General features: G+C 49.3%; 1 protein-coding gene across 1 annotated transcript in view; it reads right to left on the reverse strand.

The window, feature by feature from the left end:
- Positions 1–1,839: 1,839 nt before the first annotated feature.
- The window catches only part of CELSR3 (cadherin EGF LAG seven-pass G-type receptor 3), a 103,752-nt gene continuing 91,578 nt past the window's right edge, over positions 1,840–14,013 (reverse strand). Inside the window, exons 51-56 of the mRNA XM_059715998.1 lie at positions 13,239–13,331; positions 12,284–12,403; positions 5,294–5,509; positions 4,431–4,485; positions 3,708–3,844; positions 1,840–3,239 (exon numbers count right to left, since the gene is read on the reverse strand). Coding sequence (XP_059571981.1) covers positions 3,216–3,239; positions 3,708–3,844; positions 4,431–4,485; positions 5,294–5,509; positions 12,284–12,403; positions 13,239–13,331 — 645 coding nt within the window. The 3' untranslated portion in view covers positions 1,840–3,215. The remainder of the gene's footprint in view (positions 3,240–3,707; positions 3,845–4,430; positions 4,486–5,293; positions 5,510–12,283; positions 12,404–13,238; positions 13,332–14,013) is intronic.

The following is a 14,013-nucleotide window of genomic DNA, read 5'->3' on the forward strand; positions in this document are numbered from 1 at the left end:
TCTGGAGTGGCTGCAGCCCTCCCTTGTAGCCCTGCTCCTGTAGGCCCCTGTGGTGAGGGAGTGGGGCTGCTGAGGCTGGGGCAAGTACTGCATAGCCAGGTGGAGCGCTGGACAGAGCCGCAGCTTGCCCGGGGGCCATGGGGGCAGCTCCTACCATTGCGTGCACCCTGGGAGGGCATTGGGGGCATATGCCCCCGGATCTGTGCGCAGGGCAGAGCAGGCTGGGGCCAGAGCAGTGCTGGGCTGTTCCTGGCGAGGGTGTTGGGCCAGGCTGAGCTGGGAGGCGGAGTTGGGGGGCTACAGTGAATTTTGGAATGGTTGCAGCCCCTCCTGTAGCCCCACTCCCAGCACTGTCACCACCTGCCCTGGGCACAGCCCCACCCAGCCACCACTGGGAAGAGCCCAGTGCCGTCCCCAGCATGCCCCACCCCGCCCTGCCTCGTGAACAGATCTGGGGGCATGTGTCCCCCACCATGCCCTCCCAGGGTGCATGCAATGGTGGGAGCCACCCGCACCCCCCCCGCAGAATGAGCCATGGCTCCATCTTGCAGTCCGCCCTGCTGTTCAACGCCTGTCCTGGCCCCAGCAGCCCCACTCCCTCCCTCACTGTGGGGGCTTATAGGAGCGGGGCTAGTGCCACGACCGCCAACCCTTTGCAGCCCGGCACCGGGCCATGGCCCGCTGCTTGGGAACCTCTGACATATGGTATCACATCACATCATCACATATGGCACAACACACATTTTTTCTCTAGTTAAAGAGAAACCAGAAGCTTTACTATTATACTGGGGGGGGGGGGGCGGGGGCAGCTCTATATTATTTGGCTTAAGATCAAAGCAAACAGCAAAATAACTATTGGAATGTGCACTGATTTGCTAGATTGTGTAGTGATGGTGTAGCTGTGATAGTCTGGAAATTATGCAAGAGGCAAGGATTTCTTTGGGTGCTCTCAGAATTTTATCTGGCCAGGTCACCTGATTGACCAGCCAGTACCAAGAAGAAACCCAGGAGATACAGGGGTCACTTGATTTGTCCCAAGTGGCAGATACAGGGGGATTTCTTCACAGACAGCATCTCCAATAAGGTTTAGAGGTAGAACTAAAACAGTGTGCAGGTTGTGAAATAAATGAGAAATTAGTAGGAATGGTTACCAGCAGAAAGTGTAACTCAATTAACGAAACATCAACACCATTAAAAAGGAGAGAAGGTCATAAAACACTTGTGGAATGATGAGAGATTAGGAGAAATCTGTTACATTATAATGAGCCATGAAGTCAATGGACCCCCACAGCACTGCCTGAACAGAAATACTGCTGCCTCTCCCAGGCAATTGATTTTAAAGTTTGGCTGGAGCAGGAATCAAGAAGGGGGTGGGGAGAAAGGTTGCTGCTGCACCTACCCTTGTCTGCATTACACTGCAGACTGTTGGACAGACAATTGAATTGGCCAGGCGTGCAAAGAGCTGCCTTTGAATGAGGTAAGGTGCACAGTCAACACTGGAGCCAGGCAGAGAGGCTTTGGCATGATGCTCTTTGCCAGCCCTTTGGTTCAGCTCAAGTTCCACACACCTATTCCATATTTTATCTGATTGCTCATGCCCTGTTGCATTCTGCCTTTTGGCATGGTTGCCCAGAGCAGGAGTGCCCCTCACTTCGCTTAGCAAAGCAGCTTCACAAAGTATTGAGAGGGGACTGGCAGAGTAAGACTGGGCTTAGTATGAATCACATCATGAAAAGGGAGCGAGTGGCTCTAACAATTGGGTCAAATGAAATTCTCATAAATGGGCACAGAGTCTTAGGTCGGAAATATGCCAGTTGTTAGGAAACAGCAAAGAGATGCTTCGAGTAAAAACACATTTATTGAGAAACAAATCAGGATCATGTTATTAAGTTAAGTCCTTGGTACGCAACATTAATAAAGCATAGATACCAGAAAAATTACAACTAATTCTGTGTCTGCAAACGTTGCGGCAGATCAAACAGGCTATTCAAGTGTTAAAAACATATTTCTAGTCCTATATTTACCAGCTGTATACCCTTGAAACTACTCAGTAGGAAATGTTGCTGCAGAGTGTAGCTGAGCTCATGGGTGACTGGTGCCTCCTAAGACTGGGGGGTGGGCAGAGTTTGTGGGTGGCAGTGCTGGCGGTGGGGTGGCAAGTGGCAACTGCCTGCAGAAGGCGGTGGCAGCGGTGGAGGGAGGTGGTGTACAGTGACCACCTGCGGCAGCCAGCGACAGTGTCGGCAGTGGCGAGGTGGCGAGCGGCGACCACCCGCAGAAGCTGGCAGTGTGGCAAGCGGCGAACACCCGCAGAAGCTGGTGGTGGCAGCATGGCAAGCAGCAACCACTCGCAGAAGCCAGTCGCGGTGGGGGGAGAGGCGAGTGGCGACTGCCTGCAGAAGCCGGCAGTGGCCAATCTCAGGGGGGGGCACATGCCCCCCCCTACCAATTGCTTATGGCTGAACTATTACATTTTTCCTTCCCTAGCATATATGATTTCATGATTGTCTCAGTCACCACAGTGAGTTGATAATAAATAACCCTAAGCATGACCCCTTATCTGAATGTTTTCTTGCTCTTCAGTAAAACTCTGTACATTGCCATGTTGTGTGAATAAGTCAAGTTTCTGGCTGTGGTCATGATAACCACAATATAAGAGAGGCAAGTGAGAAGGGAATGGGGGAGATGGATGTGGCTAGGCAGGACCCAGACTTCATGGCGTTTCAGTATTGCTCTCTGTCGAGAGTTTCCCAGACAGTCAGTGGAGCTGTTCTAAAGCACCATGTATTCAAACAACAGTCACGTCAGAGATGCAGCTTCCCTTCCCCTCATGCTGCACCCCAAAAAAGTGACACACATGGTGCCAGACAAGCTCCCCATGTCTGAGGGGATTCCCAGTTGTAGGAGATCTTGTGCCGTGAGCCCAGGAGATCCCAGGTCTCTCCAGCATCAAGCAGATGCCCAGCTGAAGGAGGGTTTTGAGGTAGTTTCCCAGTTGCTCTGGTGACTGAAGTGGTTTCCCAAGGGTAGATGATCCCAGATTTCCAAGGTCTGAAGCAGATGCTCAGCAACAGGCAATCTTTGGTCTTTGATGGCAGGACTTCCCTGTCACCTGCCCTTGCAAACATCAACCAGCTCAAATAATCTTCTGGAAACATACCTTGATGGCTCCCTCTCACCTGTTGTGCTTCTGGGGAGGGTGGATGCCATGATGGCTACAGATGAGTGCTGGGAAAAGTCTAAAGAGTCAAACAACAAGAGGATTTTCTTTGGTTTTGTTTTGCTTCCCCAACCTCCTGGCTTCCTCACCACTACAAGTCCTGCTTTCCCCCCTGCAAGGCCCTCACTCTTGTCCATGCAGGATCTCAAGGCACTGGAATGTTTTCTCAGCATGGCAGTATGTGCGCTGGGCCCTCTGGATGGGATGGAGTTAGTAAGGACCAGCAGAACTGAAAAAAGGACTGGTGAACTGTGGGCAGGGCTGGGGACATAGGTAATGAGAACATATTGGCTGGGTAGGAGCAGGCATGCTACCATAGCTGATGGGAAAAGGCTGCTGATCTAGCTGGTGTAGTTGGAAGAGACACACAAGCCTGGCAGAAAGGTGGCAGCCCATGTGACCAAACCTGGAAACTAAAGCTGCTTTCCCACTTAGATCATCAAGGGGACTGATTTCCCAGAAGTGAGGCAAAAGGCTGAGCAATTACCATAACTGGCTCTGGTGGACTCGATCCCTGCAGCTTGGTGACATGGATGATAGCATCATGCACTGAGGCAAAGAGCTGGTGCTTGGTGATGGTTTGACTGAAGAAGTTGCCTTGTTCTAGCTGGGTTATGATGGACTCTGTGGGGAGAAGTGTGAGTTTTGATAGCACTGAGAAACCCTGATTAAGGAAGATGAAGACAGGCCAAGAGGCCCATCTGTGGCACCCCCACTCCACCCCACGCTCAGAACAGGCTCTCTCCCCTTTTGTCTTAACAATTTGGCTCTTGAATCCTTTGCTCTGGCAATTAAAATCTGTGCTGGGATCTGGGGATGGTCACCTGGTGTCACGTCCTAGGGTACAAGTAGGACCTGACATTGAACCCCAGGGACTCCTGTCTGCAGGAAGGGGCTTTGGCTGATCTCCTGAACCAGCCTTGGGCAAGATTCCTCCACCAACCCAAATCCAGTGGAATTAACCCCAGATTGAATTTTTTTTACATAGAACTGAACACTGGCCATCTCCCCTAGGTGGAAGTACTTCCACAAGGTGCCTCCCTCTGGGCAACACCTGAGGTGGAACAGCAGATGGTGGAACCAGCTCTCCTGACTGGCCCCAGAGGTGTGCAGACTGGGATATCAGTGAGGCACCCCTTTGCAGGGACATGTTGCTGACAAATGTGCAGGTCTGTAGCTTTGCTCAGTCTGACCTCTGCAGCCTTCTTACCATGACAGCCAACGAGCAATACATCGATTTCGATCTCGTGGAAATCCCGGAATAACTGCAAAGGACACCAAGTAAAGAGGAGAGTTAAGACTCACAGCGGATGGCCAAGGCTGTGCCACATGCCCCACAGCCACCTTGTCAACAGGATGGCATAGAACACAAAGTGACTGCCAGTTGCCCACCCCAGATATCCCCTTGGCCCTTTTGTGCCACCTGCTCTTTGATGCCACTGGAATAGCTTGTCATCTCTAGCAGATGCCCAGTGGGTTAAAGAGCAGCTGGACATGAAAGATCCATTCCAGCCTCAGGCCCACGGCCGGACTGATGCATAGGCAAACTAGGCACATGCCTAGGGCCCTAAGTGAAGAAGGGGCCCAGCTGTGCTTATTTTACATATTATAATTATTGAGTGAAAAAAGTAATATAAATATACAGTATTAAGTAGGGGCCCATAAGTTTGTTTGCCTAGGGCCCACTAAAGGTTAATCCAGCCCTGCTCATGCCCAGGTGACAACAGCAGCTCTGGGTAAGCCATTAAAATGGCAGTGCAAGGGAGCAGGTGTGTAAACTGGAAATCCCACTTCCTTTTGTTACAGATGGAAATGACTCAGAGAGAGGGATGATGAATGACAGGATTGGCTCCCTGGGTGGGGATGGGGATGGCTGTGGTATGTTGAAAGTTGGAGCCAGGCTCTGGCAAGTCTTTTATGAAGGGGACAGGGAAATTGCTGAGGCAAGCACTTTTCACCCAGCCCAGAATGTAACAAAGCTCTCATTCTCCAGAACTCTGCAGAAGTCACAGTTCAGAAGTGTGTCCTTTGTGGGAGCCCTCCCCTTTCCCTGCTTCCCTGCCTGGCTCTTACGTTCTTTAGGATCTTGATGCAGACGTAGTCCACAAAGTTGGCAGAGCTGAAGTCCAGTATGACAGTGTGGAGCTCAGGCTTCTGGAGGCCAAGAGACACCAGGGTGGGTTCACCATGGTCTGGCAGGGGATTGCCATTTTGGGACTCCCATTCTGTCACGCTTCCATTGATGTCTATCACTGAGATGCCAGCTCCATTGCAATCACTGTCTGGGTTCTGTAGGGAAGAAAGCATGGGCCCTTTCATTTAATTTCCTAGGGGAATATCTCAGCTAACAGGAGTGCAGCAGCAGCAAAGCAATCTAGAAAATATCTGCTTCCACAGCTGAAAAGCAAGGCTTTACAATGAGATGCCATACAGAGACACTGGCACCTGGTGGCATGAGTTATCCCAGTACATGCCAGAGCAGAGGGGTACTGGCCTTGTTCAAGTCTGGCACAGCCCCAGGACACATGTTACTCCCCATCTGCCTAGGGAGGAAACAGGCTGAGTTTGAGGCAGACTGGCAGATGTTTGAAGTTGGCCGAGGAGGCTTTGTGTGCATGGTACAGTGAGTCAAGGTGGTCAATAGGCTTAAAATCTGACTGGGACACGCAGCCTATGTCAGGCACCCTGAGCACAGGCAGGAGAGGACTTTGGGCCTTAAAGATCACACAGTAAATGTGTGTCCCAGTCTCCACCCACAAATCATCACTTTCAGGGTCAGATGCCTTCAAGATCTTGGGAACAGTCTTTTATTGTCAAAGCTGGTTGGCAACAGGGAAGTGATAGAGGGCTGAGTGCAGCCCACAGCACTCATCACCCTCAGCCAGGCCAATCAGTACCAGGAAAGCAGTTTGGGACATAACATGACACAGCATAAAGACACAGCTTGGTTTCCTCCAGTGGCTCATCTGATCCAGTAACCAGAGCCAGCGAAAGGAAAGTGGAAATCACTATAACAGGTCATGGAACAAACTGCCCTGGAAAGATTTCACCCTTAGCCAGCTGCTGAGTGGCTAGGGTAATATCCTGCAGATATTATTTGATTTTATGACTATCATTATGTATTGAGAGGTGTTGATCAAAGCTGGGGCAGTTCCTGATAAATCCAGGTGCCTAACTCCTTCACTTCAGGGGACTCAGACACCTGCAGAGTTTAGGGTTAGGGGATAGTTGAGCAGGGTTTTCAGCATTGCACTTTTGGATTTAGCCATGTAATTCAGCCAATATCCCATTTAAGCCACCCATGTCCTTTTTTGGCTCTGTCCCTAGGCTAGAGAGGCATGTTTTTTCATATAATGTTTGCTGGCCTCTTCCCAGCACATCATGTCCAGATACGGTCTGTAAAAGTCTCTCTAATCTATCTCTAGTTATATTTTTCTGGTACTAAAATTAGACATGGAAATCTTAGGAACATTGCAGTAGGTCATTCCTCCTCTAGCCTGGCCCAGGAGTCAGCTTTCCCCCTTTCCTACCTCAAACTAAACACAATAATAAAATATCAACAAAATCCCCCCCTGACTTTCCTATCCAGGTCATCATGGGCTTCACTATAATGCTGCACTGTTGCCTTTCTCCAGCATCATCTTTCTGGGAGCTTTTAACTTCCTCCAGGGCCAGCCAATCATCCCCATCAGCTGGCCCAGTGCTCCTAGGCAGGCAGGCTATTATCCTCTAACACTTTGCAGCCAGGCTTCTACCCTTGAGCCATGCACCTTGTTATGATCCCCACCTCCCAAGAGTAGAGCACAGGATACATTCTTCCATTTTTAACTCCTTCCCTCCCCCTGTCCCCACCTTGGAAGAAGAAGTCTGCATTTACATGTGCAATCCTAGGGTGGTGGCACATTGAAAAAAATCAAAAGGGTGCACGGACAGGTCATCAACCTCGGGTTGGTCTCCTGCATAGTATTAAGCTATGTTAAAGAGGCATGATCAGTCACCAAAGGAAAGTGGGCCCCAAGAGGTCTCAAATGCCCACTTAATTGCTAGACACTGCTCTATTACATTATATTTTTGCTCTTGGGGTAGAAGCTTCCTGCTGGGGTGTTCTCCATCTTCAAATTCTGGGACAAAACAGCCCCCAAGTCTCGCTCTCAGGCATCCACCTGTAATATGCACTCCTTTGTTAAGTCTGGGCTGCACGGGACCTGCACACTGTATGGTAGCCATTTTACTGTCCCAAATGCTGCCTCAAACTTGGGTGACCACTGGATCCTTTGAGGTGCTCCCTTCCATAGCAGGTCACTTAGTGGTGCTGTAATGGCAGCAAACTGTGGGATGAATCACCAACAGTAGCTTACTTACCCTAAAAATGATTTTATCTGCCATTTGGTTGCTGGCACTGAAGATTCCACCAGGGCCTTTACTTTGTCCACTCAGAGACTGATCTTGCCATTGCCTAGTACATAAGCTAAATATCTAGTCATCATGCATGCCAGGTGAGAATTAGCAGGGTTGACTGTGAGGCCAGTCACTTGTATTGACTGCAGCACCTCTCTCACCCCCTGGAGGTATTCCACCCATGTGTTGTACATTGTCCAGATAGGCAGACCCATATGCCCAGTGTGGGCAGAGTATTTTGTCCACTAGACGTTGGAAAGTCACAGGGCCCCCATGGAGACCAAAAGACGGAGTCTGGAAGTGGTAGAGTCCTCAAGGTGTTTCAAAGGATGTGATTTCTCAGGATGCTGGGTCCAGAGGTATTTGCCAATACCCTTTGGTTAAATCCAGAGTGGTTATATACTTTGTGTTGCTTATTCCTTCCACCATTTTATCTATTCTGAGCATAGGATATGCATCACACTTTGAAACGGTGTTGACTTTATGGAAATAAAAAAAAAAAAATAAAAAATCAGATGGTGTGATCCAGCTTTGGCACCAAAACAATTGGACCACTCCACTAACTAGCAGATTCTTTTATCAGCCCTAGGTCCAGCATCTTCTTAATTTCTTGTTCTAATATTTCCTTCAGCTGTGCTGGAAGTCGAGTATCCCTTCTGATTTGCACAGTCCAGCTTGAAGATAATCTGGTGTTTGATCAGTGCAGTTCTATCCGGAATCACTAAACACCTCTTTAAATTCCTCCAGTAGATTTTTTACTTCAGCCTGCTGAGTTGGGGTCAAAGCCTCCCCTAGCACAAGGCCAATCATTGGATTGGAAAGGGATCTAGAATCCTCAGGGCAAGTCCCAGCAAACATGTAGAGACCATATTGGCTTCTCGGGCCCTCCAAGGCTTCAGCAGGTTGACGTGATATATCCGTGAACCCTACCATTTCCCTCTGAGGCAAACTTCATAATTTACCTTGCTTACCACCAGAGGACCTCAAAAGGGCCTTGCCACTTAGCCAGCAACTTACTCTCTGAGGAGGAGAGAAGTAGTAACACTATCCCCTGGCTGATAAACACAGTGCTGGGCATTTTTATTGTATTGCTGTTCCTGTACCTGCTGTGCAGCCCCGAGATTCTTTTGCAAGGGCACCCATCAGGTCTGATCTTTCCCATAGCTTCAGGACATATTGGACTACGTTCTGTGTTGTTTTCCCCTGAGCCTGCCAGGATCCTTGTAAGAGATCTAACATGTCCCAGAGCTGCCTCCCATACAATAATTCAAAGGGCAAAAAGCTCATGGAAGACTGTGCAACCTCTTGAATGGTGAACAGTAAGTATGGTAATAACCGGTCCCAATTCTGAGGCTCTTCCAAGACAAATTTTCTCAACATCCCCTTCAGTATCCAGTTAAATCTTTTGACTAATCTCTCTGTTTGAGGATGGTACACTGAAGTCTTTACAGAATGGGCCTTCAATAAGCCCCAAACTTTTTGCAATAACTTGGACATTAAGACTGTGCCCTGGTCAGTCAAAACATCCCAAAGAGTGCCCACCTAGGAGAATATCTGTAATAGCTCGGAGGCCACAGGTTGTGCTGAAGCCAAGTGGATCACCACAGCCTCAGGGTATTAGGTGGCATAGTCAACGAGGACCAGGATGAACTTGGACCCTCTTGAGCTGGGCTCCAGTAGTCCCACCAAGTCCACTCCAACCTGCTCAAAGATATGCTTACCAATGGGATAGGCACCAGTCAGGCCTTATGAATGGGTGGGGGGACAACTAGCTGGCCTTTAGGGCATGATGCACAATGATCCTTGATTTCTTGGTGTATCCTTGATTTCTTGATATACCTCAGACCATAAAAACTTTGCCAGCACTCTTATCCTGGGTCTTTTCCATCCCCTAAAGGCCTCCCCATGGTACATCATGGGCTAGTTTCAGAATCTGGCTGTGGTGCTCCTTTGGCACTAATAGTTTGGACTGCTAGTTTCCTGTGGCCTTGTCTTTGGTCACTCTCATCAAGAGGTCCCCTATAATTCAAAATGGAAGTCCTAAGCTGTTAAGCTTGCATGTACTATGACCCCATTGGCCCAACCCAATCAGTCATAAAGAGGAGCATATACGGGGTCTTCCCTTTGATCACAAATGAAATCCAGACTTCTCCCCAGCCTGATCCAGTCCAACCTCCCAAGGAGCTCCTGGGGTATCCTGACCCTCTGAATCCTCTGGAGGACAGTCCAGATTACATTGAACCCCAAATTCCGTTCCTCAAGTGTTTCTTCTGTCTTGAGAAAGCCTCCCATTTCACCTGCTGCTGCTCTTGGTGTGATCTGGGCTGATATCCAAAGAGTTCAGGGTCAGAGAAGGGAAATATTTCCCCCAGCTCTGGCTCAGTGGAACTGGGGTCAGCCTGGCTTCTATCAATTCTTCAAGCCAATCTCAACAATTTGGCCATCAAGCCCCGTTTTCATCCCACCACCACTGGATAAGCTGGATGGCTGGCCACCAGCTGTCATGTTAACTTCTTGTCCCACAATGGTCAAGCTGAGCCATGTTATGGGGTATGGTCAGGTATCTCCATGAATACATGACATAAACACACTGATTGACTAGGATGTCTGCTGTCTTCACACATTGCTCATGGACAAAGGTCTGGCTAGAGCCCAAGTCTATGAACCCTACAACATGGACATCCCCCATCTTAAGTGGGACCACTTGTCCCTTTTGATCTGGGCTCTCCTACCACGACTCCAAGACACAGGCATGGGCATATCCACAGTCCATCTGAGGGCAGCCCCAATATCAATGACCATTCTCCTTGCATTGGAAACAAGTTATCAGAGCCTCCCTGCCTCCTCCTGGACTGCAAAGATATCGCAGGTGGCCACTTTCTCTGGATAGGCCACTAAAGGACCCCTCCCCCTGGCTGGGGTCTCAGAGGGGAAGGAGGCCTACAAGAGGCCTCTTTAAAGACCCCGCCCATTTCCTCCACAGTCCAAGCTTCCTTGGTCCTGGGACCTGCTGGCTTTCCAAGGGATCCAAGCAGTCCAACTCTGCCCCTATGAAGTCCTCTACTTTCTGGGTGGTTTCCTCCAAGCTGATCACCTGGTGCCAATACATCCATTTCCAGGATCTACTGGAGGATGGCGCAGAACTGCTCTAGGGTCACCAGTTCCACTATTTCCACAGCTGACTATGAGTCAGGGTTTAGCCAGTGGGTGCAGAAGTCCTTTAATTTCCAAGCCATGGCTCGAAGCCATGCACTCTGGTTCCAAGTCTCCAGTTGAAATTTATAGTGATAGGCCTCCTCTGAGAGACCCAGCTGGTCTAGTATGGCAGTTTTAAGGGTTTTATAATCCCAGGCTGAATCTACTCCTAGGACCTGGTAAGGGGCCTGTGCCTCCCCAGTTAACAGAGGGGCCACCCTCATAGCCTACACATCCTGGGGCCACTGATAGGTCTCTGCCACCCATTCAGAAGTTGTGAGGAAGGCCTTCGGATCATCTGCAGGTCCTTGGCAAGTACTCTACACTCTATCCTCTGGGAACCGCAAGTGATTCACCGACTTGGGTGGAAGTCCATCTTGACTCCAAATGCTGCTTTAGGGACTCCTGCCATTGCTGCTGCTGCTGCTCCCTCTGCAACTGTTGCTGCTGGAGTTGGAGGTGCTGAAACAGCTGCTGTTGTTGCTGTTGCAGCCCCTTCAGCCATTTTAGCAGGGTTCCTGTCTCCATTACTGGAGTTAAACTTAGAATGCCCAACATTTTCCACCATGTGTAGCAGGTCATTACTCCTCTAGCCTGGCCCAGGAGCCAGCCTTCCCCCTTTCCTACTTCAAGCTAAACAGAGTAACAAAACATCAACAAAATCTTCTCCTGCCTCTCCTATCAAGGGCAAGGGCAAGGGCAAGGGCAAGGGCAAGGGCAAGGGCAAGGGCAAGGGCAAGGGCAAGGGCAAGGGCAAGGGCAAGGGCAAGGGCAAGGGCAAGGGCAAGGGCAAGGGCAAGGGCAAGGGCAAGGGCAAGGGCAAGGGCTTTACTATAGTACCTTTCTTCTCAGGTTTCTTCCTCTTCCTCAGCATCATCTCTCTGGGAGCTTTTAACTTCCTCCATGGCCAGCCAATCATTCCCATCAGCTGGCCCAGTGCTCCTAGGCAGGCAGGCTATTATCTTCTAATCCCCTGCAGCTGGGCTTCTGCCCTTGAGCCATACACCTTGTTAACAATCATCCTTTGCCCTTTTATTGTTATTCTTGTGATTCACTTACCAACTGCTGATAAAGTTTTCTAATTTAATTATTAACCACACTTGCCTCCCACTGCGTAACCTTTGACAGGGCCTGTGATTTCCTCCCCTCACCTAGGGGTTACAGTCATAAGACAAAGGAACATGCATTAGGGGCCAAAGAGAAAGAAATCAGACATTTTCAGTATGGGGCCATCTGAGAACCAGACATATGTAGAGGGAGGGGATAAGGAGTGAGAAGAAGAAGAGTAGGACAGAGAGAAATCAAGATAGATCTAGGAAGAGGGAGTAGAAAGAGAGAAAGAGGCATGAGGAAGAAAATGAAACAAGGAAACAAGGGGATGAACAGGTGGATGGAAGGAAGGAGAAAGGGATACCAATGGGGAGAGTCACAGAAGGAAGCACAGTTCTGAGGCATTTGTCAGAGAAGTACCTTTTTCTTCATTGCTTTTTCCCTCTTTTCTTTTTCCTTCTCTATTTTCTTCTGATGCTTCTTCAGTTTCTTGAGGGCTTTCTTTTTCTTCTCAATGAGGCGATCAACATCGAAGCCACACTGCAAAGGCACAACTTCATGAGACCTGAAAGCTACTGAAGCTCAAGGGACTGCTGGGAGGCCCTGAACAGAACTGAGCTCACTCACTCTGCATCCTTCCTCTGGCCTCTAGTGAGGGGCAAGCTTTGAACACCAATTCACTTTAGAAACAGAGAGCAGGAGTTTCTGACCAATTAATGTGCTGTCCTGGGAGGCAGGAGATGTGGGTTCAACTCCAAGCCTTGCCGCAGACTCCATGTGTGACCCTGGGCCTGTACCTCAGCTCTCCTCCATCTCAGAGGGTGCTGTGAGTGTGAGGAGAATCTTTCTGGTGACTCAGATGTTCAGACACAGTAGTGTAACTAGTACCACTTAAGTGGCATTAGCCACTAGTGGTGGGTGAGGTGGGGCATGAGCTCTGGATGCTGGCTAAGCAGGCGTGCTGGAACATAAGCAGTGCAGACTCAAGTCTTTGGAAGGCATAGTTTCCGGCAGCATGGAGCAGATAGAAATAGCCAAGAACCAGGATGCAGGGAGGCTCAAGGCTCTGAAGTGCGGAGGTGGGTGTGTGTGTGGGAGGAAGCCTGCAGCCATGGGGGTTAATTCTTCCACCGTTGTGCTTGGACACAATGGTAACAGCACATACCTAGGTCTGCTGCCTTGGGTGTGAGAGGGGGAAAGCCTGTACACTGCACCATTAAAGCAGATCTAGGCAAGGACTGCAGATCTGGGATGCTCCTTCAACTAACACGGAGCAAGCCACCTCCAGATGACCTGGCCAGTGCATCAGAGACCACTCAGCGGGTGGTCTTGCCCTGAAATGGGCCAGATGAGCTCAACCCCTCTTCTGCCTCACCTTCTTCTTCAGGGCATCTGCATAAAGCTCAGCATTCGCAAAATAGACTGTGGCAGAAGAGCGGAAAATCTTCACACCAGGGATTTCCACAGCCTGGGAACAGAGAGAAAGAGGTCACTATGAAAGGGATTCTGCCTCAAAGGGGAAAGGGCTGTTCTGGGGTCATCAGGGAGTGTAGCAGAAAGCCCCCTTTTCCTCTTGCCTGCATTTGCTCTCCCCTCTTTGGATATGTTTCTCTTTTTCTACCTTTTCTTCCTTCCTCTCTCTTTCACTTTAAGATAAGGAATTGTATTTTAAAATGTGTATGTGTGCATTTTATATCTCCCCTTGTAGTTTGCTATTTTTATCTATTTGTGTGCCATGGCATTTGTAGCTTATATTTTATACTCCTCACCTTTCAACTTTCAACTAAATGTGTTTTAGTAAGTTATTCATTGTAACATTGTTAACAAAGGCAGGAATCAAACTGCCCTTCCCTGTATCAGGCTGGCCTCTGAAAGAGTGAGTGAATCAGTGATTGAATGTGTAACATGGAAGCAGGCAGCAATTATCACCTGGAAGCTGAACTCAATAGAAGACAGTGTAACAACCGGGAAATCTCTATACCTCACTGATCAAGGGCTAGAAGCCCTGGCCTGACTTAATCAACACCAGAGACCAACTTTTGGGCTGAATATCTCCAGATCGACCACTCCCAGAGCCCTATTCTAAATTCATCAACGGACTCCCAAACCTGCACGTACATGCAGACGACCCCTGGGGCTGACAGATGCTG

This window comes from Alligator mississippiensis, chromosome 12 (assembly GCF_030867095.1).
Source record: "Alligator mississippiensis isolate rAllMis1 chromosome 12, rAllMis1, whole genome shotgun sequence".
NCBI classification, from domain to species: domain Eukaryota; kingdom Metazoa; phylum Chordata; order Crocodylia; family Alligatoridae; genus Alligator; species Alligator mississippiensis.